Raw genomic sequence first — 22488 nt, forward strand, 5'->3', positions numbered from 1 at the left:
TGTAACAGTTGCGAAAGGTTTGATCAAGCAAAGTAGCGCATATCCGGAGAAGATTTCTCAAAGAACTAAGAAGAAAGATGACTTTCTGTGATAATCTTAACTATTAGTCGAGTGACCGTCGGAGAAATCAACCCTGCAGATTCACAACACTTTCAGTTAAAATGAAGCAAAAGCAGTCCAAATCACAAAGGAACAACTGGGGGGAAGAAGAAAATGAGTCACTTGATTCTTAAACAAAGACCGAGAGTTTTCTGACCTTTGTATCTACTAACTTATGACCCTAAACTATATATGTCCTCGGTTTCTAGACACATAGCTAACTGTAAAAAGAACTACCAATACCATATTCTCAATGTCCACACTGTTAACGTTACATACAACAGCGACTCAGTACATATCAATGGGGAATGGACATCGACTGGGAATCACTCGAAGTTACCAAGGCATTCTCCTGAACAAAGATGTTGAGAAAGAAGCACTACTAGCTGGTCAAATTTTCAATGACATTAAAAAACACTATTCAGATAGGGCCTGAACTTGTTCTGCGGAGCTGATACTTGGGCTCTGGAGGTGGAACACTGGGTAAGATATTCTCGATCTCCTGCAAATAAAATTATATTTAATCAGGTTGACTCGTGAAAGTGAATGCTGATCCTCATAGAAACAGAAAGGAGACAACTACTGAAAATTGTCCAGAGTACAAAACAAGTTTTTTTGCTATAATTTGAGGTAATGGCATTTGAGGTTTTCCATGTCAGGAGCTTCTGGCTTCTTCAAAAGCATTTGAAGGGGTAAACACAATCCAAATTAACACAGAAAATCAAATTTTGGCATGGAAAAGCATAAATCTTACCTACACATCTAACAAGTTTATGCAACTAATAATGAGTCTTTTAGTGATCAAGCATCCCATTTCAAATATCTAAAGCATTTCTTATTTGCCATTATACGCATCTGGAAGCCACCTATTAACTTTCTACCAGTTAAGTGATGTTTCCTCTCCTTCATTGAACATATAAGGTATCAATATCCAACGTATGCAGCGAAAAGATCTCTCTAAAAAAGGGCAATAAAGCAAGGATGTGAAACAGCTGGATAATTAGTAAACTAACAATAACTGCAATGTAGAACCATATCCTTAAGAGCGTAGCTGAATATTTTGGTTGCAATATGCATCTACAGGTGCTTTTACTTTCTGATTCTTCCGACTGATTTGATATATTGCTAAACAGAAAAGTAGCTTAAAGCCTCATGGACAACAACAAAGTGAAACAGAAAAAGGGAATTAAAAACCAATTGTATTACGGAGAAGAAAAGAGTACTCATACAGGGAAATTATGATCAAAGATTATAGTGAAGACGGTTAAAGACCATCTACAATCTACTGCTCTCAATGGCCCTTCAGTGGGTAATGGGCAATTCAATAGACTGATTAGATAACGAAGCGTTTATTAGAAATTTAAGGAAGATCTTTCTTCACACCTACAATAACTTTGACATTCTTTCATCACGAAACAATAAATCACTTGTTAATATAAAAATTCTGCTGATTGATTTATCATCTTAAGGAAAAAAAGAAACAAAAGCGGAAGGCATGAATCAACAACTGTTTAAAGTTGTGCCTTGTTTAGTGCAACATTGCCACTGCAAAATCATGCTAATGACATGAAGGATGTGATTATGATATACCTCAAAAATCAGTAGAAGAAATGCAAATTAGTGCTGAATTCATGCATGAATTATTTTGATTTTCAGATCCTACCTTCTGTCTCTTAAGTCTTTCATTCTCCTCTTCAAGCCGAGAAACCTTGTTCTCTAGTTCATGGGTGTAAGCCTGTTAGTCAGAAGAGTAAAATTTCACCGGCAAATAGATGATAAACTATATCTCAAAAAATGCAAAATAAGTAAAAGCACCTGCTTTCTTGCTCGTGAACGAGCTGCGGATTCCCTATTTTTAATCATCCTCTTCTGCCTCCTTTCTGCACTATTTTCAATCACATCACCTGGAGCAGCCCGCTTTCTTCCCATTGTGTGTGTGTCTGATAATGTTCCCACAGCATGCGCTGGAGACATTGTCACCTTGGTTTCAGGATTAGTCGCATCCATAATTGGATTAGCAACAACAGGTAAAGGCTGTTGAATTGGATGGCCTGGCATAAATACTAGTTGTCTATTCTGCTGTTGTTGTTGATGATGATGATGCTCCGGTACCTGCTGCATTGCAGGGATTTGATAATGCGGCCACTGAGCTTGCTGTCCCAATGCCATCGAATTAACCCCTGATACTAAACCCGAATTTCTCTTGCCTTGGTTCGACTCTGCAATGACTCCAGCCTTGACCAAGAAATCCTCCAGAGTTATCTCACCTAAAGTAAGTTGCATCTCCGGGCTTCTCTTCTCAACGCTCTCTCTTTTCCCCCCCTGCTGAATATCTTGCCACACCTCATCGACAGTCTTCTTGCTTAGATCCCTGGTCATTGTTAGGCTCGATTGATGATGCACAGAAGCCCCGTGCTGCATTGCCCCGTAACCATTTCCGCCCACTTCTTGATTAGCCTCAATAGTCCGTACAGTTTTAACAAACTCATCAAGATTCATGCTATTGAGTGGTTTTCCACTACTCCCCAATTGATTCCGAACTTCGTCAAGAGTGAGGCTGTAGAGTGATCCTTGCCTATCCAAAGCATTTGGATTTGCTTCTATTACACCGCCACCTCCCTCCTGAGATCCCATCCCACAAGTCACCACCATTCACCTGTATTTAACATACACACCTGCTCAACTGATCAATCAACACAGATATCAGCCCCAAATCCTTATTCACCACACCAAAAGATAAAAGTCCTAATCTTGAAATGCACAAAGCCCAATGATTCACAACTAGTAATCAATTTCAAACCCCTTTATTCACCACACAAAGAACTAAAGTACAAATCTTTAAAATGTGCAAAGCCCAATGATTCATAACTAGCAATCAACCACTCTATTCACCACACAAAAAACTAAAGTCCTAGTCTTGAAAATGAGCAAAGCCAATCCAGAAATCAATTTCAAACCCCTTTATTTACCCCATGAAGGCCTAAAGTCCTAATCTTGAAATCTCCAAAACCCACTGATTCAAACCGAAGGACATTTATCCCATGAGAATCCCACGCAAAAAAGAAGAAAGAATCAAAACCATTTATCATTCCCAATCATAAAAGCCATGCAACGACATTTTGGAAATGACAACATAAAAAAAAAAAAAAGAAAAAAAAAAAAGGGAAAACAGATCAAGCCCAAGAAAAATGGTGGAGAACATCATACCAGTGAACTGAGAAATGAAAGAATCAGTCAGAATCCATCAACCTACATGCACCAAGCATTCACCCATAAGAGAATAAAAAACACCAAAACTGAAACTTTAGGAGAAAAGAGATACACACAGAGTATCATTAATATTAACATTGAATACAAAAGTAAACCCAAAATTCAATGAATAAAAATGGATATCCAAGACCATCACCAGAGAAGAATTTTTTGCCCTTGGTTTGATTTACTACAGTAGTGCAATTTACACTGACCCCCTTTTTCTTTTAAAGTTTCCAGCTTTGTTAGTGAACAGTTTAAGAGCTTCTGTTACACCTGAACATGCATCCTCTTTTGTCCTCTGTTTGGTCAGACACAGCCAAAAAAAGAAAAAAGTTGTAAACCAACCAGTGATTACTAGGTACTCTAGCATTAACTAATGTAGTTTTTTAGTTTTGCGGAAACACCATGAATTTACGTGCATCATAATTTTTACAACAAACTCGCCTTAACGTGGGTTCGAAATAAATATTAAGGACAAACTCATGACCGATAGCCACTCAAGCTTGTTGTAAAAATTTACTTAGACTTCTAAATTATCAGGCCTCTAAACCTCCAAATTTTGTTATGATTGGACATTTTTTGTCTATTTGGCACTGCGCGTGCAGTGCTATCGTGGAAGGCGCGTGACAACATTTCTTTTTACTAATTTACAAATAAAAAATTGTCAAGTGGCATTGAGGGCCCCAAAATTTTTTTAATAACAAACTTTCTTTTTTTTTAAACACTAAAGGCCCCAAAAACTTTAGAGGGCCCCAATTTTTATTTTTTTTAATAAAACTGAATTTTAAAAAAATCTGATTTTTATTTTCATCTTTTAAAATTTTTTATAATTTCTTTTTAATAATTAGTTTTTTATTTTTATTTTTTCATAATTTGGATCCTCATTGCCATTTTTTATTTTCATTTTAAAAATTTTTTATAATTTTTTTAATAAATAATTTTTTATTTTATAAATATATTTTTATAATTTATTTCATTATTTTAAAAAATTATAATTTTTTTTAAATAATCATATTTCTTTATTTTTTAAATAATTTTATAATTATTTTTCATAATTTATATCCTCAATGCCATCTTTTATTTACATTTTAAAAAAAAATTATAATTTTATTAATAATTAATTTATTAAAAAATAATTTATTTCATTTTTGTAAAAAATTTATAATTTTTTTTAAATAATCAATTTTTTATTTTTATTTTTCAAATAATTTTATAATTATTTTTCATAATTTGGATCCTCAATGCCATTTATTATTTTCATTTTAAAAAGTTTTATAATTTTTTTAATAATCAATTTTTTATATTTAAAATATGTTTTTAATAATTTATTTCATTTTTTAAAAAAAATTATAATTTGTTTTTAATAATTAGTGTTTATCTTTATTTTTTAAATAATTTTATAATTATTTGTTCATAATTTGGATCCTCAATGCCATTTTTTATTTTCATTTTAAAAAGTTTTATAATTTTTTTAATAATTAATTTTTTTATTTTTTAAATAATTTTTTAATAATTTATTTCATTTTTAAAAGTATTTTATTATTTTTTTTAAATAATCAGCTTTTTATTTTTAATTTTCAAATAATTTTATAATTATTTTTTCATAATTTGGATCCTCAATGCCATTTTTTATTTTCATTTTAATAAGTTTTATAATTTTTTTAATAATTAATTTTTTATTTTTAAAATAATTTTTTAATAATTTTTTTAATTTTTTTAAATCTGTTTTTTATTTTTATTTTTTAAATAATTTTATAAATTTTTTTCATAATTTATATCCTCAATGCCATTTTTTATTTTTATTTTTTAAAAATAATTATACTTTTTTTAATAATTAATTTTTTAAAATAATAATTTATTTCATTTTTAAATTTTTTTATAATTTTTAAAAAATAATCAATTTTTTATTTTTATTTTTAAATAATTTTAGAATTATTTTTTAATAATTTCCTCAATGCCATTTTTATATACTTTGTTAAAAAAAAATTATAATTAATTTTTAATAATTATTGAACCTACAATGCTACGTGTCAGCTTCCAATTAGCTCATTTTGCCACGTCATCGCATGTGTGCAACACACTTTGACCATTTTGCTGATAGGAAAAAAAATGCTCAATTGGAACCAAATTGGGGGGGGTTAGGGGTGGGTTTAATAGGTACAAGTCTTAGTTTAGGGGCTTAAGTGGATTTTAGGGACAAGTTTGAGGGGCTATCGATGGGTTTGGCCAAATATTAAAGATCTACGTATGTCACGCTTTTATTAATAGTTTAAAGTTGAAATTGTTAGTTAATTAATGCCCATATAAATGTAAAACAGAATGACGGAGAAACTTAAGAAACGAAAGACTATTTGCTTAAGTTGGTGTTTTCTATGCAAGGAGGAAGGCGACACGTGGATCATATTTTGTTACATTGTAAGCTAGTCACGGGGTTCTGGTGAGAAATGTACAGATAATTTGACGTTTTTTGGACAATGACAAAAATCAAGGAATTGAATTTGAAACAAATATTAAAGATCTATGTATATCACGGTTTTATTAATAGTTTAAAGTTGAAATTATTGATCAATTAATGTCCGTATAAATGTAAATCAGAACGACGGAGAAACTTAGGAAGAGAAAGTCTATTTGCTTAAGCTGGTGTTTTTTATGTGATGAGGAAGGCGACACGTGGATCATATTTTGTTACATTATAAGCTAGTCACGGGGTTTTGGTGAGAAATGTATAGATAATGTGACGTTTTTTGGACAATGACAAAAATCAAGGAATTGAGTTTGAAACAACTATTAAAGATCTATGTATATCACGCTTTTATTAATAGTTTAAAGTTGAAATTATTGATTAATTAATGCCCGTATAAATGTAAAACAGAACGACGGAGAAACTTAGAAAACGAAAGACTATTTGCTTAAGTTAGTATTTTTTATGCGATGAGGAAGGCGACACGTGAATCATATTTTGTTACATTGTAAGCTAGTCACGGGGGTTCTGGTGAGAAATGTATAGATAATGTGACCTTTTTTGGACAATGACAATATCTGTGAAGGATTTGGATTGGAAATAAATATTAAAAGCTCTTGTGTATCACACTTTATGTGTAAAGTTGAAATTGTTAATTGAATAATACAAAAATAAATGTGAAGTTGAACGACGAAAAATCTTAAGAAAGGTTATTTGCTTAAATTGGTGTTTTCTATGTAAGGAGGACCGTAACAATGCGAATCATATTTGTTAATTGCAAACTAATCACGAGATTATGGTGAAAAATATTTAAATGATTTGGCGTTACTTGGACGATAACAAAATGTGAGTTGAAGTCAGTTGGAAGAGTTGAGCCCATAAAGGAAGACACAGAACGTGAAATATTACTTTTATCGCTTTAAGTGAGTCGTTTGTAAAGGAGAAATAGGAGAGCCATTGAAGGGGATGCAGAGACAAAAATTCCTTGAGTAAAGAGTAGTTTCAATCACCTTTTTTTAATGCACCAATGTAATTTCTATTTGTAGAAAGAATTGGATAAATTTTAGAGAAAATCACATTTTGTAGGTTTTTTTTTTTTTTTTCCGACATACCCCCTATATACATTATCAATAAAAAATTTTACTTCATAAAAAAAAATATAAATATAAAATAAAATAAATTAGATTTATCATTAAAAAAAAAAGAAAACAGAGGTATATAATATATTAGAAGCATGATTAAAAGTTTTAAATTTTTTGTCCCATATGAAACAATTATGTTAAGTACAAACATGGAATATCCAAGCTATAATCACACTTCAATAATTGAAGTTATAAATCTTATTTTAGAAATTCAACTTATAAATTATTTCCCTTTTTGAGATAAAGTTATTTTTATAAAAGTGGGTAAATCATATGTGGAAAGAAAATCAATTAAATTTGTCTATTTTCCTTCACTTGAATTAAAATTCAAAGATTGAGTTGCAATTGGGGCCCATTCAACCATGAACCGACTCGGGTGAAATCATCGGGTCCCTCCCTATAATTTTTTGCTCCTACAACTACTTTCCGTCTTCTCTTCTTCTTGTTGATCGTCATTGAACATTGAATTGCGAAGGTGTATTAATCACAGGTACTTCCTTCCTCTCCCTTATTTTCAAAGCATCATGTAATTTGTGTTTTTAGTACTTGCTATGTTGTTGATGATTTGATTTATAGTTTAGCTGATAAACGCACACAAATAATTTATTGTTACAATCAAGCGCCAACTTAGTCGGTGGGAAGGGCTACGGGAAATATGATAAATTTTGTTATATATTTATTACTTGTTGCTTTTTCATGTTAAATTTTTGAAAAAGATAAGACTTGTTGATTGAGCTAGATATGAGGCTTAAATTGTTTTCAAGCTTATATGGATTACTATGCAACCTATTTCGTGTTTATATGTTTTTTCATTCTGGTTGCTTTGCAGTGACTCTAGGTTTTAACTTGTTAAGAATTGCTACAACTCCTCAAAGGGAACATGCAGGTCAGTGTATACTACTCCTATAATAACAAGATAATGTTGTTTAAATGGTTCTCTTTTGACCATATGTATGTTATTCTTCATTTTTATTAACTGTGCAAAATACCTTATATTGTTCAACTTGTTTTTTTTTTTCCTTTCCAAAGCAAGGAGATGTTGGACCAATTGATCTGGACAAGACGACTACAACATTGGAACCTGATAAGAGTAGTAGTGGCGGTCTTTTTGTTCCTGGGAAGGAGAGAGTAGTTTTTAAACCTTCAGAGCGGAAATCACTTCTAGGTATGATTTGATTGACCTATGTTGTTATGGTTTTGGCACTTCATTTAGTTCCACCTTCTCTCAAATTAAAAAAATGGTTGTATATAACAGAAATATTGCGTAGTTTCTGTATGTCGAATAGTTCAACATCATAAAAATTGGATATTTATATGAAAGCAAGCTAGAGTTGGTCCAACTGTATCTAGATTTAGCTGTTTACCTTTACTGGACTTGTGTATTGAGCTTATCCTTTTGATGCTTTGTGATGCCACCTTACAAAAGATATCCAAGAAAACACACAAACTTAGCTTCAATGACTCCTAACTAATATGTAGACATACACCTCTCTTCACTTTTCTCTCCAACAATTTGAAGGACCATCTGCAGACTAACGAGGAAATATGACCCATGCTGTCATGACCTTAGATTATTAACCTCTCTCGCTATCTATCAATGACAGATGATATTATCAACCTCTCTGATAGATTTGCTTTTTAAAAATTTGCTTCTTTTGGGTAGGTGAAAAGGGAAAAAGCCCATAATGTGACAAACCTATATAAAAAGGGAATAAATGACCTTACTAATTTTGGAAAAAATGAAACAAAATTTCACATTCAAATAACAAGAAGGAAGAAGTAAATGAGGCCGCACCTTACTACACCTCATATATCATGATTGTGATGTACACCATCCTTTCACACTTTCTTGACTTGTTTAGTTCTACATATCGACACACTTTTTTTGTTTATTTTCTCAAAGCCTTAGATTCTCAGAGGCCCCAACCTAAATATAAGCCATTTGCAGTATTTCCGTTATTTGTATGTTGGGGTCTTTTACAGAATGTGCTTGTATCTTAGATTAAATGTTTGCATGGTATTCAAAAGCTTTATATAGACATTCTTTTGTTGATTGAGTAAAATTTAGATACAAGTTCCTTCTTCTTGCAAGACATACGCTTTTCCATGAGAACGACAACAACAACAACTAGCCTCAGTCCAAATAGGTTTGGGCTGGGTGCGTGAATCCTCACTGACCATGTTACTTCATTTAAACACATCATGAGAAAGTTCTTAAAAAATAATTATTTAGGTTTATCCAAATATTCTCTTTGTTAGGTGACATATTAGACATGTAGGTTTAAGATGTCTTTCAAGAAGAGAGTAGTATAAGAACATTACATTAGTGTGTAATAGTTTCATCTGTTTCTTTTCAGCTTATGTGTTTTAGACTATTGGTACATGTATTAGTTCCGGTTCCGTGTTGAGTTAGAAACTTTGACTACGTCCCCTTCTCGATAAGCGTGTGATAAAATGAGACTGTTTTGTGGTTTATATCTTTATCAATTTTTCACGATTGGATAGGGCTTGATGCCTTGGCGATTGCCAAAAGGGGAGAGGCTGCTGTAGAGAGTGGATTTAAAGTTCCAAGGGAGAGACTTGCTTCAGTTGCTTCATCTTTAGATGAAGACGAGGAGGCATCTGCTGCTTCTGGAATTGATGAGTTGGGAAGTGGTGCATCTAATGTTTCACGGAATAATGTACAGAGGAGGTATCGTGAATCGTATGCCAGTGAGACATCTGTTTCAGGTACCACTCTCGTAACTCTTTTTTCTTTTCAAATTCGAGGATTCATTATTATGATCAACTCAACTTCACCAAAAAGCTCCAACATTATGATTACTTTCGATATTTGTATGGTCTCTGCTGCCTGCATTTTAACTCAATGTATGAGTAGTACAACACCTACAGTCTGCATCTTACTACAGTAGCTACATATGAAAAGAACTAAGGAAATTAACCATCCTATCTACATTTTGTGCATTTTCATTTTTACACCAAAAGATTAAGTGAGCTAAAGATCTATGCTGTGAGGTACAAATATTTTCCTTTTTGCCTTCAAAGTATCTTTTGATTTCTTTTCTTCCATACAGTCCACCATATAGCCGCTGCTAATAGTGTTCTGCTACTTTTCTTTTTGTCTTTTCTGCCGTCTTCTTTTTCCCCAAAATTAGGTCTTTAGGAGATTCTGGCAGGCTTGAATGTGCCGGTGACCCACCCAACGGATAAACGGAACTTTCAGAAAAAGTTGCCGGAAAGAGTCACGCGCCGGTGCGTGAGTGACGCGTAGCTGGTGTTGGAAATTCTATTGGTGCGTGTGGCACATGGAGGTGGTTTCCAGCAGCATCTGGTTGGGGTTTGGTCACTGTAGCACACCGTACCTTCTGGTAGTGTTGGTTTTTATATAGCACTGATAGAAAAATGTTTAGACGCGGACAGCTTTACGTGATGAGAAAAGTCAACCTCTTCTTGTGAAAAAGAACCCTAGTGCTGCGGTGCTGCGAGGGACAAGACTAACCTCCAAGCACAGCAACAACTCTGATACCATGAAGATTTCAAGAAGCTGAAAAAGTTTCTTTGTACTTCTTGATGAACTTACAATCCATGAGATATGGGCATTTATACAATGAGTCCTAGGACAAAATAACACAATATTATACAATCAATTACACTTACTACAATATCAATCTACTCTTTTAGTTAAGTGTTAATTAATCAACCTTTATTTTTGTAGGTGGTGCAGTAACAAATGAACGGGAAGATGCTGAGACACTCCTAAGGCCTCCCTTGGATGAGAACACAGAGGTACATTGCTTATTAGTACTCTTGCTTTTACATATTTCCGTAGTACTTTCTATAAGTTTTGAAGCTTGATAGTACCTTCAGTTTCTTATCTTGGAAGTTCCAACATTTCTTTCCTCTTTGTGTGTGTCTATTTCAATTTTTTTGACCAATATAGGGAGAGGATTTCGGTGGGGTTAAAGACATCATGAAGAATAACTTAAGTGAGATGAAAGAAAGTTGCAATCTGAACTAGAAACTTTGAGGAGCTGGTACCTTAATTAACAGAGTCTAAGCTTGATTCTCAGCAATACGTTGACAGTTGCTAGAAAGCAAATCTGAATACACTGTCCTTTACAGTACAGTGAAAGATCATTGTTAATTGTCAAAGTAGTATAAAGTTGTCCTTTTTACTTATCATAAAGTTGGTCCAAAGCTATATATATATAGGTTGTGCATCTTATCGTTCAATATAATGAAATAACAAATGCATAGTGGTAAATGGTTTCAAATGACCAACCATTCTTTTTGATGATGAAGACGTTAAGAAAATACGGCCTGAGTTTCATCAGAGCGTTTCGTATGCAAGATGTAGCAGTAATATCACTTATTTGAGTCATTTGATTTCTTTCACCGTTTTACTCTTCTTGCGCTCCCCTCATATCCATTTAAAGTCAGGTTGTCCTGCTTGGATTCACAAATTGGTATATTCAAGACTTCTCTTTCTTAAGATTTTGGGTCTGCCTCTGTATGACTTGTTGGAAACCCATCCCTCAGTGCATGTGTCCTGCTAAATTATTGTTCTCTGGCAAGTTCGATCATATGCTTTAGTTTCTTGCCTTAATGTAATGTTAACTCAAATGTCTCTTGCTTCATTTCTGAAGACAACAGTGTATCACTGACTTATTTCTAATTCAAGGTTCGAGCTGCATCTTCTGGGAGTTTACGTTCTACAATATCTAGGGGCGAGTCAGTTGATCGTGAAAGGGATGGAAGTAGATACAGGGATAATTACAGAAGTGAAAGCAGGGAAGGGAGAAGGAGAGAGAGAAGAACCAGCAGGGAAGAGCACCATTACAGGGATTCATCACGTGGTTATGAAAGAGAATATGATGGGGATAACGGAAGAAAAAGAAGTAGATATGAAGGTTCTAGGAGGACTCCTGGTAAACATTACATCTTCATTGTCAGTGCATCGTATTTTTGTTTCTGATTTTCCAAATAAAAAACAAGTTAAGTGGGTAGCATGTGATACCGTCGACATCATTATGTGCACTAAAATGTATATGTCATCAATTGCACCTATTCTCGTATTGGTGCTTGATGGAGTCGTAATGGTGTCAACTACTGTTCTCTCATACGACCCTACCCGAGTTAAAAAAAAAAACGTGTTTTTGAATTTTTCGTGCATGTGCATTACATCTTTCTTTTAGAGCTGGTGGCTCTAAAATCATCTGAATCGACATATAGAATAGGAATGTGCATTGGAGCATGTAATAAATTTGGGGACTGTTGGGATAGTCAATGGCTGCTTCCTTGTGTCTGCTTATTCCTCACAATAATTTTGTGACATTTCTTAAAGCATTTGAATTGATCTGGCAAATTGTGTAATCTTTCAAGGAAGATCGGAATGGGATGATGGTAGATGGGAGTGGCAAGATACCCCTCGTCGTGATAGTCGTTCCGGTAGTAGTAGCAAGCGTTATGAGCCTTCACCATCTCCAAAGTTTCTTGGTGCTTCACCTGATTCTCGACTTGTTTCCCCATGGCTCGGGGATCATACTCCTCATTCTTCTGGTATGGTCGTTGTGAACTCTAATGCTGGCGTTGTCTTGAAAATTTTGTCAGCACATAATTAATGAGAAACCTTCGTACCTGCAGGAGCTGCTTCTCCATGGGACAGTGTGGCTCCTTCTCCAATTCCAATAAGGGCATCTGGGTCATCAATAAGATCTTCAAGTTCCAGATATGGTGCAAAATCCAGTTTGATTATGTCTTCTACAGGAAGTTCTCTATCTGAGGTACTGCTTTATGCTCAAAAGTTCCATCTTTCTTAGTTCCTTTTTTTTGGAGGTGGTGGGTGCGGGTGCGGGTGATTGGAATATGAAAAGAAGGATTGCTTGTGTTGCCACAGTTCTGTTAGAAATTTTAATAAGTGACATCGTTCAACTTTTTTGCCTGTGCTTTACCTAGGATGGAGGAGATGACATAAACGGCGCCTCTGAAGATCAAAATCAAGAGATTACTGAAAGTATGCGTCTAGAAATGGAGTATAATTCTGATCGTGCCTGGTAATTGTCTTGTCCTTTTATAGTATCTACAGTATTATGAAGTCTTATGACCCCTCCCTCGAAGTTTACATGTGCTTGCTATGTACTTTTTATTTTTGGCTAGTATTCAATTCTGTCATTTTTGGTAGAGCCAGTAATCACTTCTGGTATGCAGGTATGACCGCGAAGAAGGCAGTACAGTGTTTGAGGGGGATGGTTCATCAGCATTTCTAGGTGATGAGGCATCTTTCCAGAAGAAAGAGGTGGAATTAGCCAAAAAACTGGTAAGCAGAGAGGACAAAAGCCTTAAATCATGATTTTGGCATATGTTTGCTTTTTATGTTTGTGTGAGAACTAGCAAACTCACGGATGTTACTGGGACTTGGTGGAAGTTGTAGTAATATGAATGGCTGATGCTTTTAGCTGATTAGAAAGCTTACTTGATGGTAAATGGTTTAGTTTACACTTGACAATTCATGTCACTGTCTGCATAACAATCTTATATGTCATAGCTGGCTATATTTGAGTGTGGCATCGTGGATTATGTTTTCTGCCTTGCGATCCCGCTACATCAATAACTGATGATGAAAATAAAGGGATTATTTTCCAGAGATGAATTTTTATAATTCTCTGGTGCCAAGGGAACTAAAGAGCACGTATCCTTAATTGCCCTTTGACGCGTGAGCGTGTTTATCTTGCTATTGTGATTGTGTCAGACATTTCGCATCAGCTTATTCAGTTGTGCTTACCTACTGATTGAATCCCTTTGTGTAGACCTGTTGTCTTCTTTTAGATGTGTATGTTTTATCACCCTATTTAGACCATTGTTGAACACATCTGAGAGATCACAAAGACGTTTGACCAGAAGGGAGACCTTGCACAGATATTGCCTTTTGACCCTAACTGAAAGTGCTGTATTTTTCTTTCTTTCCTTGGTGTGCATGCATTTCATACAGCCAGATGTATCTCGATTTTGCACCTCTTTGGTGCCACCATCTACATAATATTGTTGCTTCCGACTAAAGAAAAATGAATAATGTCCGAGAGGCATTCAAATTACTAGAACATGTTTTACATTATTAAAGTTTGAAACTTAGTGGTATGGTCCGCGTACACTCTACCCTCCCCAGACCCCACTATGTGGGAATACACTATGTGGGAATACACTGGGTATGTTGGTGTTGTTGTTGAAAGTTTGAAATTCATTAAATTGTAGAGGATTACAAGATCAAAATAGTTCCATCTTTTAGCTGATGAGCTGGTTCTTCTACATGTAAAATCTGAGAAACTGAGCTAAAATGACCATTCGGAAGAACACAGAGATTCACTGTTCAAGTCAACAACAACAACAACAACAAACCCAGTGTATTCCCACTTAGTGGGGTCTGGGGGGGTAAGATGTACGCAGTCCATACCTCTACCTCTGATGAAGTAGAAAGGCTGTTTCCGAAAGACCCCCGGCTCAAGTCACGAGATATCACACAAACACATAGTACAGCACAGAAGCAGATGACATAACATAGATACGGCACCCATAAGGAATATAAAACAGAGTAAAGCAGGAATGCAGGAATATACAGCAGAGGAAAACACACATATTCGTAATAAACATGGAACACGGAACACGGAACATTGAATACGGAATCATAACAGGAATACACCCCCACCAATTTATTCCCTACACTAGCGACCCGAACTGGCCCTAATCCTCTGCCGTAATTCGCATCTTCCATACCTTCCTATCTAGGGTCATGTCCTCGGTGAGCTGTAACTGTTCCATGTCCCGCCTAATCACCTCACCCCAGTACTTTTTCGGTCTACCCCTACCCCGTCTAAAACCATCCAACGCTAGCCTCTCACACCTACGGACCGGGGCATCCGTGCCCCTCCTCTTCACGTGTCCGAACCATCTCAATCGTGCTTCCCGCATCTTACACTCCACTGAAGTCACACCAACCTTCTCCCGGATAGTCTCATTCCGAACTCTATCCCCTCGGGTCAGTCCACACATCCAGCGCAACATCCGCATTTCTGCCACCTTCATTCTTTGGATGTGGGAGTTCTTAACTGGCCAACACTCCGCTCCATACAGCAAGGCCGGACGGACTACCACCCTATAGAATTTGCCTTTAAGCTTGGGCGGCACCTTCTTATCACACAGCACCCCCGATGCGAGTTTCCACTTCATCCATCCCGCCCCAATACGGTGCGAGACATCCTCGTCAATCTCACCGTTACTCTGGATCACGGACCCGAGATACTTGAACTTATCCCTCTTCCCTACCTCCTGTGCTTCTAGCCTCACTACTACCTCATTCTCCCGCCTCACGTCATTAAACTTACATTCCACATACTCTGTCTTGGTTCTGCTCACCCTGAACCCTTTAGACTCCAGAGTTTGCCTCCACAACTCTAATTTGTCATTCACACCCCCTCGAGTCTCATCTATCAGGACTACATCGTCTGCAAAAAGCATACACCACGGCACCTCCCCTTGGATACGCCGCGTCAACACATCCATTACTAACGCAAACAAAAAGGGACTAAGAGTAGATCCCTGGTGCAATCCTGTCAGGACAGTGAAATGCTCTGAGTCTCCTCCCGCCGTCCTCACCTGGGTTTTCGCTCCCTCATACATATCCTTAATTACTCTGATATATGCCTGCGGTACTCCACTCACCTCCAGGCATCTCCAAAGTACTTCCCTGGGGACTTTGTCGTACGCCTTTTCCAGGTCGATGAACACCATGTGCAGATCCTTCTTCCTCTCCCTATACTGCTCCACCAACCTCCGTACCAGGTGGATTGCCTCCGTCGTCGAGCGGCCGGGCATAAATCCGAACTGGTTTTCCGAGATAGACACTATCCGTCTCAGCCTCACCTCGACCACTCTCTCCCAGATCTTCATAGAGTGACTCAGTAACTTAATCCCCCTATAGTTATTGCAATACTGAATGTCCCCCTTATTCTTATAGAGGGGGATCATGGTACTCCACCTCCACGCCTCGGGCATCTTTGCCGTCCTGAAAATTTCATTGAACAATGCAGTCAACCACCTTACACCAGCCTCTCCAACGAACTTCCAAAACTCCACCGGTATCTCATCCGGCCCCGTCGCCCTACCCCTTCGCATCCTGCGGACTGCCTGTCTAACCTCGTCTACCTTAAAACGTCTACAATAGCTAAAATCCCGACACTCCCCTGAGTGCTCCAGCTCCCCTAACACAATAGCTCTGTCCCCCTCGTCATTCAAGAGCCTATGAAAGTACGACTGCCATCTCTTCTTTATGTGGCCGTCCTCCACCAACACTCTACCGTCCTCCCCCTTAATGCACCTCACCTGATCGAGGTCACGACCCTTCCTCTCCCTAGCCTTAGCGAGTCGGAACAACTTTTTCTCCCCTCCTTTCCTCTGTAACCCTGCATACAAGCTCTCAAAAGCGGCCGTCTTAGCTGCCGTGACCGCTGACTTCGCCTCCTTCCTCGCTAGCTTGTACTCTTTCCTGTTTACCCGCTTCTCTTCTTCGTCCTTACTTTCCACCAACTTAGCATACGCCTCTTTCTTGGTCTCCACTTTCTTCCCCACCTCTTCATTCCACCACCAATCTCCCCGATGATGTCCGGCCCGGCCCCTAGAAACACCCAACACCTCCCTTGCATTCTCCCTGATGCACGTTGCCGCCCTGTCCCACATATTATCCACATCCCCCCTACACTCCCACACCCCCATTCCCGCCAACCTCTCCCCTATCTCCCACGCATTCACTGGCGTCAAACCGCCCCACTTAATTCTCGGTCTACACTCCTCACTCCTCCTCTTTCTATTCTTCTTTATACCCAAATCCATAACCAAGAGCCTATGTTGGGTCGAAAGATTCTCACTCGGGATGACTTTACAGTCTTTACACAACGCCCTATCCCCTTTCCTAAGCAACAAAAAGTCAATCTGGGTCCTGGCTATCGCGCTCCGAAAAGTGATCAGGTGCTCGTCCTTCTTCGGGAAGCCCGAGTTCACCACCACCAGCCCAAACGCCCTCGCAAACTCCAATAGGGTCGCCCCCTCTTCATTTCTCTCCCCAAAACCAAAACCACCATGCACATCCCCAAGTCAAGATATCATTTTAATTTAATGTTAAGAGCTTCTTGGACTTTTCCCGATGAGCTAGTTTGTTCTCCATGGTTAGTATAATATCAAGAACTTTTGTAGTCTATCAAACTTAATTATATCGTGTAGTTAAGGATTGGTTATATATAATGCAAACTTGTTCGCAGTGCATGTATAGTCTGTCATTGGCGTAACCTTCCTCTCTTCCCTGCCACTTGTAACAGGTTCGTAGAGATGGAAGCAAGATGTCACTTGCTCAAAGTAAAAAGTTATCACAGCTCACTGCAGACAATGCTCAATGGGAGGATCGCCAGCTTTTGAGATCTGGAGCTGTTAGAGGTACTGAGGTGCAGACAGATTTTGATGATGAGGAGGAACGGAAGGTTATTCTTCTTGTTCATGGTACATCTCTATGATACACCTCTCTAGTTAACAGATTTATTCTGGCTTCTCAAAAATATTTGCTCCATTTTTTGTTTGGATATCTTACCATTTATTTGCGACAGATACAAAACCCCCCTTTTTGGATGGGAGAATTGTTTTCACCAAGCAAGCTGAGCCGATAATGCCAATAAAGGACCCAACATCAGATATGGCCATAATTTCACGTAAAGGTTCAGCTCTAGTTCGTGAAATACGTGAAAAACAAAACATGCACAAGTCTCGTCAAAGATTTTGGGAGCTAGCTGGCTCAAAACTCGGAGATATCCTTGGTGTGGAGAAGAGTGCCGAGCAGGTACCTTGTGTTCTCCATCAAATTGTACATACTATGCTAATCTGGTATGTTTCAGGTTGTAGACAATATGGATCTGATGTTCCCTTTCACATTATGCTAGGTTGATGCAGATACTGCTACAGTGGGCGAGGATGGTGAGGTTGATTTTAAAGGAGAGGCTAGATTCTCACAGCACTTAAAAAAAGGGGAAGCTGTCAGTGATTTTGCATTATCAAAAACACTTTCACAGCAAAGGCAGTATCTTCCCATCTTCTCTGTGCGAGATGACTTATTGCAGGTTTGACCCATTCTCCCATTCTGATATTCTGGGGAGTTTATTGAATGATGAGCTACCGTACTACCTGTTTTCCATCTTAACACATACTTAGAAAATTTTACTTTGAACATCATTGAGAATCTGTTAAATGGAGGTTATGTGGTGCGGGTGTGGGTGTGTGGGGTGGGGTGGGGGGGTTATGGTTTGGCGTTTCTCGGGTAATGCCAAGATTTGTGGAGGAGTTGAGGTTCAGTTGGAGGAGTGGAGCTAGAAGAAGATCGCACAAGGCATGGAATGTCAGTCCTCTTGCTCTGATGTGGGTCATTTGGAAAGAGAGAAATATGAGAGCTTTTGAAGGAGTGGAGATGAGCTTTGCTCAATGGAGAAGTAGTATCCGATCCCTTATTTTCTTTTGGTGCACACATGTAATTCCTGTTTGTATATAGGAATGGGTGACTTTTGGAGAGAACCATATTTTGTAGGTTTTCTTCTATTTTAGTATACCTCTTGTATAAGGCCAAGCTGGCCTTGTTACTAATGAAATTTATTTACCTTATCCAAAAAAAAAAAAAACTGACCTGAGGACCCATAGGTAGGAATTGAAGCTCTGCACAGATTAGATGCTAAGCTGCTTTCTTAAAGTATTGGTGTCCTTCCCCTTGGGATAAATTCACCAACTATTTTACCTATGAAAAACAGAGTTCACTCTTTTCTGGTTTTTCTTTTTGATAACCGTGGTGTCCAGGCCATCTAATTCCACGGGGTAATTCTATCCACTAAAGCTTAGATGGATAGGAATAAATCACCTAGTGTTTTTGTTTCCGTTGAGTTTTGAACGTAAGACCTCATGGTTCTCAACCCACTTCATTGATCCCTAGGCTATACCGTTGGGTGCTGCTCTTTATGGTATTTCTTCAGCTTGTTGAATTTTTTTTTTTTGGTTTTTCCTTTTGGGAACAGGTGGTTCGTGAAAACCAGGTGGTGGTGGTTGTTGGAGAAACTGGTTCTGGAAAGACAACACAGCTAACCCAGGTTTGTTTAGACTAGTGTTTTCTTTTTTTAAGCCTAAGCTGGAACCTGTAGAAATTTTATACAGTCCTGACTTCTTTTTGTATGCGTCTGTAATTTCATGCAGTACCTTCATGAAGATGGCTATACAGATAATGGGATTGTTGGTTGCACCCAACCCAGGCGTGTGGCAGCCATGAGTGTTGCAAAAAGAGTCGGTGAAGAAATGGAAACTGAGCTTGGTGATAAAGTTGGATATGCCATTCGGTTTGAAGATGTCACTGGGCCCAGTACTGTTATCAAGGTGAGTCTTTTCAGTTTTGACTGTATGAGAGGTGAGTACGCCGGCACCTCTTAATTGTATTTATGCAATTTGTGCAATTAGAAGATTTCAAGGTGAGTATCTTGGTCACTCATAAGTTGGTGTGAGCTGAATATGTGTATATTTCTTTGTGCAGTACATGACTGATGGTGTTCTTCTAAGGGAAACACTCAAAGATCCTGATCTTGAAAAATATCGGTATTGTTCCACTCTTTATATGCTTTCATAAGCATTTTATATTTGATTTCCCGGAACATTTCAAGTTTCTGCTTTCTTTAGGTAGTGCAGTCACTGAAAATATCTCCTTTTTGCAGTGTAATTGTAATGGATGAGGCCCATGAAAGATCACTTAACACTGATGTCCTTTTTGGCATTCTTAAGAAAGTTGTGGCTAGGCGACGTGATTTTAAGCTTATTGTCACTTCTGCCACTCTGAATGCCCAGAAATTCTCTAACTTCTTTGGGAGGTAGGTTTTTCTATTGGATAGCTGGATAAGGAGACTATGTGTTGGCTTTCAATCTACTTTCCACTTCACATAACCTGTGCCTTTTATTGCAGCGTACCAATATTTCACATACCTGGGAGAACCTTTCCAGTTACAAAATTGTATAGTAAAACCCCATGCGAAGATTATGTCGAAGCTGCAGTTAAACAAGCTATGACCATCCATATTACTAGTGCACCTGGTGATATACTCATCTTCATGACCGGTCAGGATGAGATTGAAGCTACCTGTTATGCACTTTCAGAGCGCATGGAACAGCTTACCTCATCAACAAAGCAAGCAGTGCCCAATCTATTAATTCTTCCTATATACTCCCAACTGCCTGCTGATTTGCAAGCAAAAATATTCCAGAAAGCTGAAGACGGGGCTCGAAAATGCATTGTTGCTACTAATATTGCTGAAACATCCTTGACTGTCGATGGAATTTACTACGTCATTGATACAGGCTATGGTAAAATGAAGGTGTACAATCCTCGTATGGGTATGGATGCTCTCCAAGTGTTCCCCATTAGTCGAGCTGCGGCTGATCAGCGTGCTGGTCGAGCTGGTAGAACTGGTCCAGGGACTTGTTACCGGCTTTATACTGAGAATGCATATGAGAATGAAATGCTGCAAAGCCCCGTGCCAGAGATTCAACGGACGAATCTTGGCAATGTGGTTTTGTTGCTCAAGTCTCTCAAAATTCAGAACCTGTTGGATTTTGATTTTATGGATCCCCCACCTCAGGATAACATCCTTAACTCCATGTATCAGTTGTGGGTCTTAGGTGCACTTAACAATGTCGGGGATTTAACAGACCTTGGCTGGAAAATGGTGGAGTTCCCATTGGATCCTCCCCTTGCCAAAATGCTCTTGATGGGAGAACAACTAGAATGCTTAAATGAGGTTCTGACTATTGTTTCTATGCTTTCAGTGCCTTCAGTTTTCTTTAGACCCAAGGAAAGGGCAGAGGAAAGTGATGCTGCTAGGGAAAAGTTTTTTGTGCCAGAATCTGATCACCTTACACTGCTTAACGTTTACCAGCAATGGAAAGCTAATCAATACCGGGGTGACTGGTGTAATGACCACTTTTTACAGGTCAAAGGTCTGCGCAAGGCTAGGGAAGTAAGGTCTCAATTGCTGGATATCCTCAAGACACTTAAAATTCCACTCACCTCCTGTGGTCCTGATTGGGATGTTGTAAGGAAAGCCATCTGCTCTGCCTACTTCCATAATGCAGCTAGGCTGAAGGGAGTTGGGGAATATGTTAATTGCAGGAATGGAATGCCTTGTCACCTGCATCCTACTAGTGCTCTCTATGGATTGGGTTACACTCCTGACAACGTAGTGTATCATGAGCTAATCTTGACATCAAAGGAGTACATGCAGTGTGTGACAGCTGTGGAGCCTCACTGGTTAGCTGAGCTGGGGCCAATGTTTTTCTCCGTGAAGGATTCTGATACATCAATGCTGGAACATAAAAAGAAACAGAAAGAGGAAAAAACTGCCATGGAAGAAGAAATGGAGAAGTTGAGGACTGTCCAGGCTGAAGCTGAGAGACAAAACAAGGAGAAGGAGAAGGAAAAGAGAGCAAAAGAGCTGCAACAGGTTGCGATGCCTGGTTTAAAGAAAGGCTCAACCACTTATTTACGACCTAAGAGGCTCGGTCTGTAAATACACTTTTTTTCTGTAGTTGTTAAGATATCTGGTGTGATGATTCGTGTCCACAGTGTTCTCAGCCCATTTCTTTAGTCATCCTCAAGTTAATTTGGTGGATGGAGATTCAGAAAACTAAAAAATCCAAATGTGAAAGTTCAGTCAACAAATGTCTGTACAAGTTCTTTTACATAACAATTATCTTTACTCCTTTCAACTCTGCATTTGACATGCTTGTATAAGTTTCTTGATGTAGCCATTATGTTTGCTCTATTTGACCTATATTGACCATATGAGTTTTAACTACTACTGTCAGAGTAATATTGCATGGTATTAAGATTATAGATTTGCTGCTACTAGTGTTGTGTTACATCATCTTCTCATGAAGCTTCTTTCTTGCATGCAAATGCAGATAGAATCATATATGTTTTTGGAAATTTGTGGTTCATACCTTTCTTAGTTATGAAAAAGATGTTGCATTAACGTACGCTTGTGATAAAGCTTGTTCCTTTTTCACTTCTTTTGGCACATAGGAGTGCTTTATGTTGGCTGGAAGGCGATATAATGTTAATAGATTGAAGAGCAAGTGATATGGTGTAAACATAGAATAAAAAATTACATCCTCAGTAAGAGATTCAAGTTGTTTCCTTTTAAATATTTCCAACGAATTCCCTTTACGTGGTTAACGTGAAAGACAAAGTAAAGATCTAAATGGATAAACAGTCATTAGTTAGTTTAAATATGTGATAACTACTCGTTTTAAGTTGTCATTTTTTAATCTTTCTGCCGCTCAAAGAAATTTCAACATTGGAAAATAAGCTGGAATCATGCTGAAACACTGATATGCTTGGCCATTTCAAGATCGTCTTTGCATTTAAAGTGGCAAACTCTTTAGCAAACTTTGGATGTCATAGGGGAATTTTTCCCTCTTTCA

The 22488-nt window shown here is 37.7% G+C and overlaps 2 protein-coding genes across 5 annotated transcripts; one reads left to right on the top strand and one right to left on the bottom strand.

Annotated features, from left to right (window-relative positions):
• Positions 1-203: 203 nt before the first annotated feature.
• Positions 204-3756, bottom strand: LOC107844057 (ABSCISIC ACID-INSENSITIVE 5-like protein 2). Of its 4 annotated transcripts, none has more exons than XM_016688549.2 (5): positions 3506-3756; positions 3307-3348; positions 1915-2755; positions 1763-1834; positions 204-601 (listed from the first exon to the last, which is right to left on the bottom strand). In XM_016688549.2, the coding sequence occupies exons 3-5, from the start codon at positions 2749-2751 to the stop codon at positions 521-523; spliced, it is 990 nt and encodes a 329-aa protein (XP_016544035.1). In that variant the 5' UTR covers positions 2752-2755; positions 3307-3348; positions 3506-3756; the 3' UTR covers positions 204-520. The 4 variants fall into 4 exon arrangements, with proteins under 4 accessions (XP_016544035.1, XP_047253536.1, XP_016544032.1 ...); XM_047397580.1 differs by having other exon boundaries at positions 1915-2774; XM_016688546.2 differs by having other exon boundaries at positions 1915-2782.
• Positions 3757-7275: 3519 nt separating this feature from the next.
• LOC107844059 (pre-mRNA-splicing factor ATP-dependent RNA helicase DEAH7) lies at positions 7276-21860 on the top strand. Its single transcript, XM_016688552.2, has 18 exons — positions 7276-7444; positions 7784-7840; positions 7984-8119; positions 9460-9684; positions 10670-10740; positions 11636-11882; positions 12337-12513; positions 12598-12737; positions 12910-13007; positions 13162-13270; positions 17316-17493; positions 17598-17827; positions 17928-18104; positions 19044-19115; positions 19219-19395; positions 19550-19611; positions 19728-19880; positions 19973-21860. Exons 2-18 carry the CDS (start codon positions 7835-7837, stop codon positions 21570-21572), a joined length of 3858 nt encoding a protein of 1285 aa, XP_016544038.2. The 5' UTR covers positions 7276-7444; positions 7784-7834; the 3' UTR covers positions 21573-21860.
• Positions 21861-22488: the final 628 nt, after the last annotated feature.

The sequence above is a fragment of the Capsicum annuum genome, chromosome 10 (assembly GCF_002878395.1).
Source record: "Capsicum annuum cultivar UCD-10X-F1 chromosome 10, UCD10Xv1.1, whole genome shotgun sequence".
In the NCBI taxonomy this organism is placed as follows: domain Eukaryota; kingdom Viridiplantae; phylum Streptophyta; class Magnoliopsida; order Solanales; family Solanaceae; genus Capsicum; species Capsicum annuum.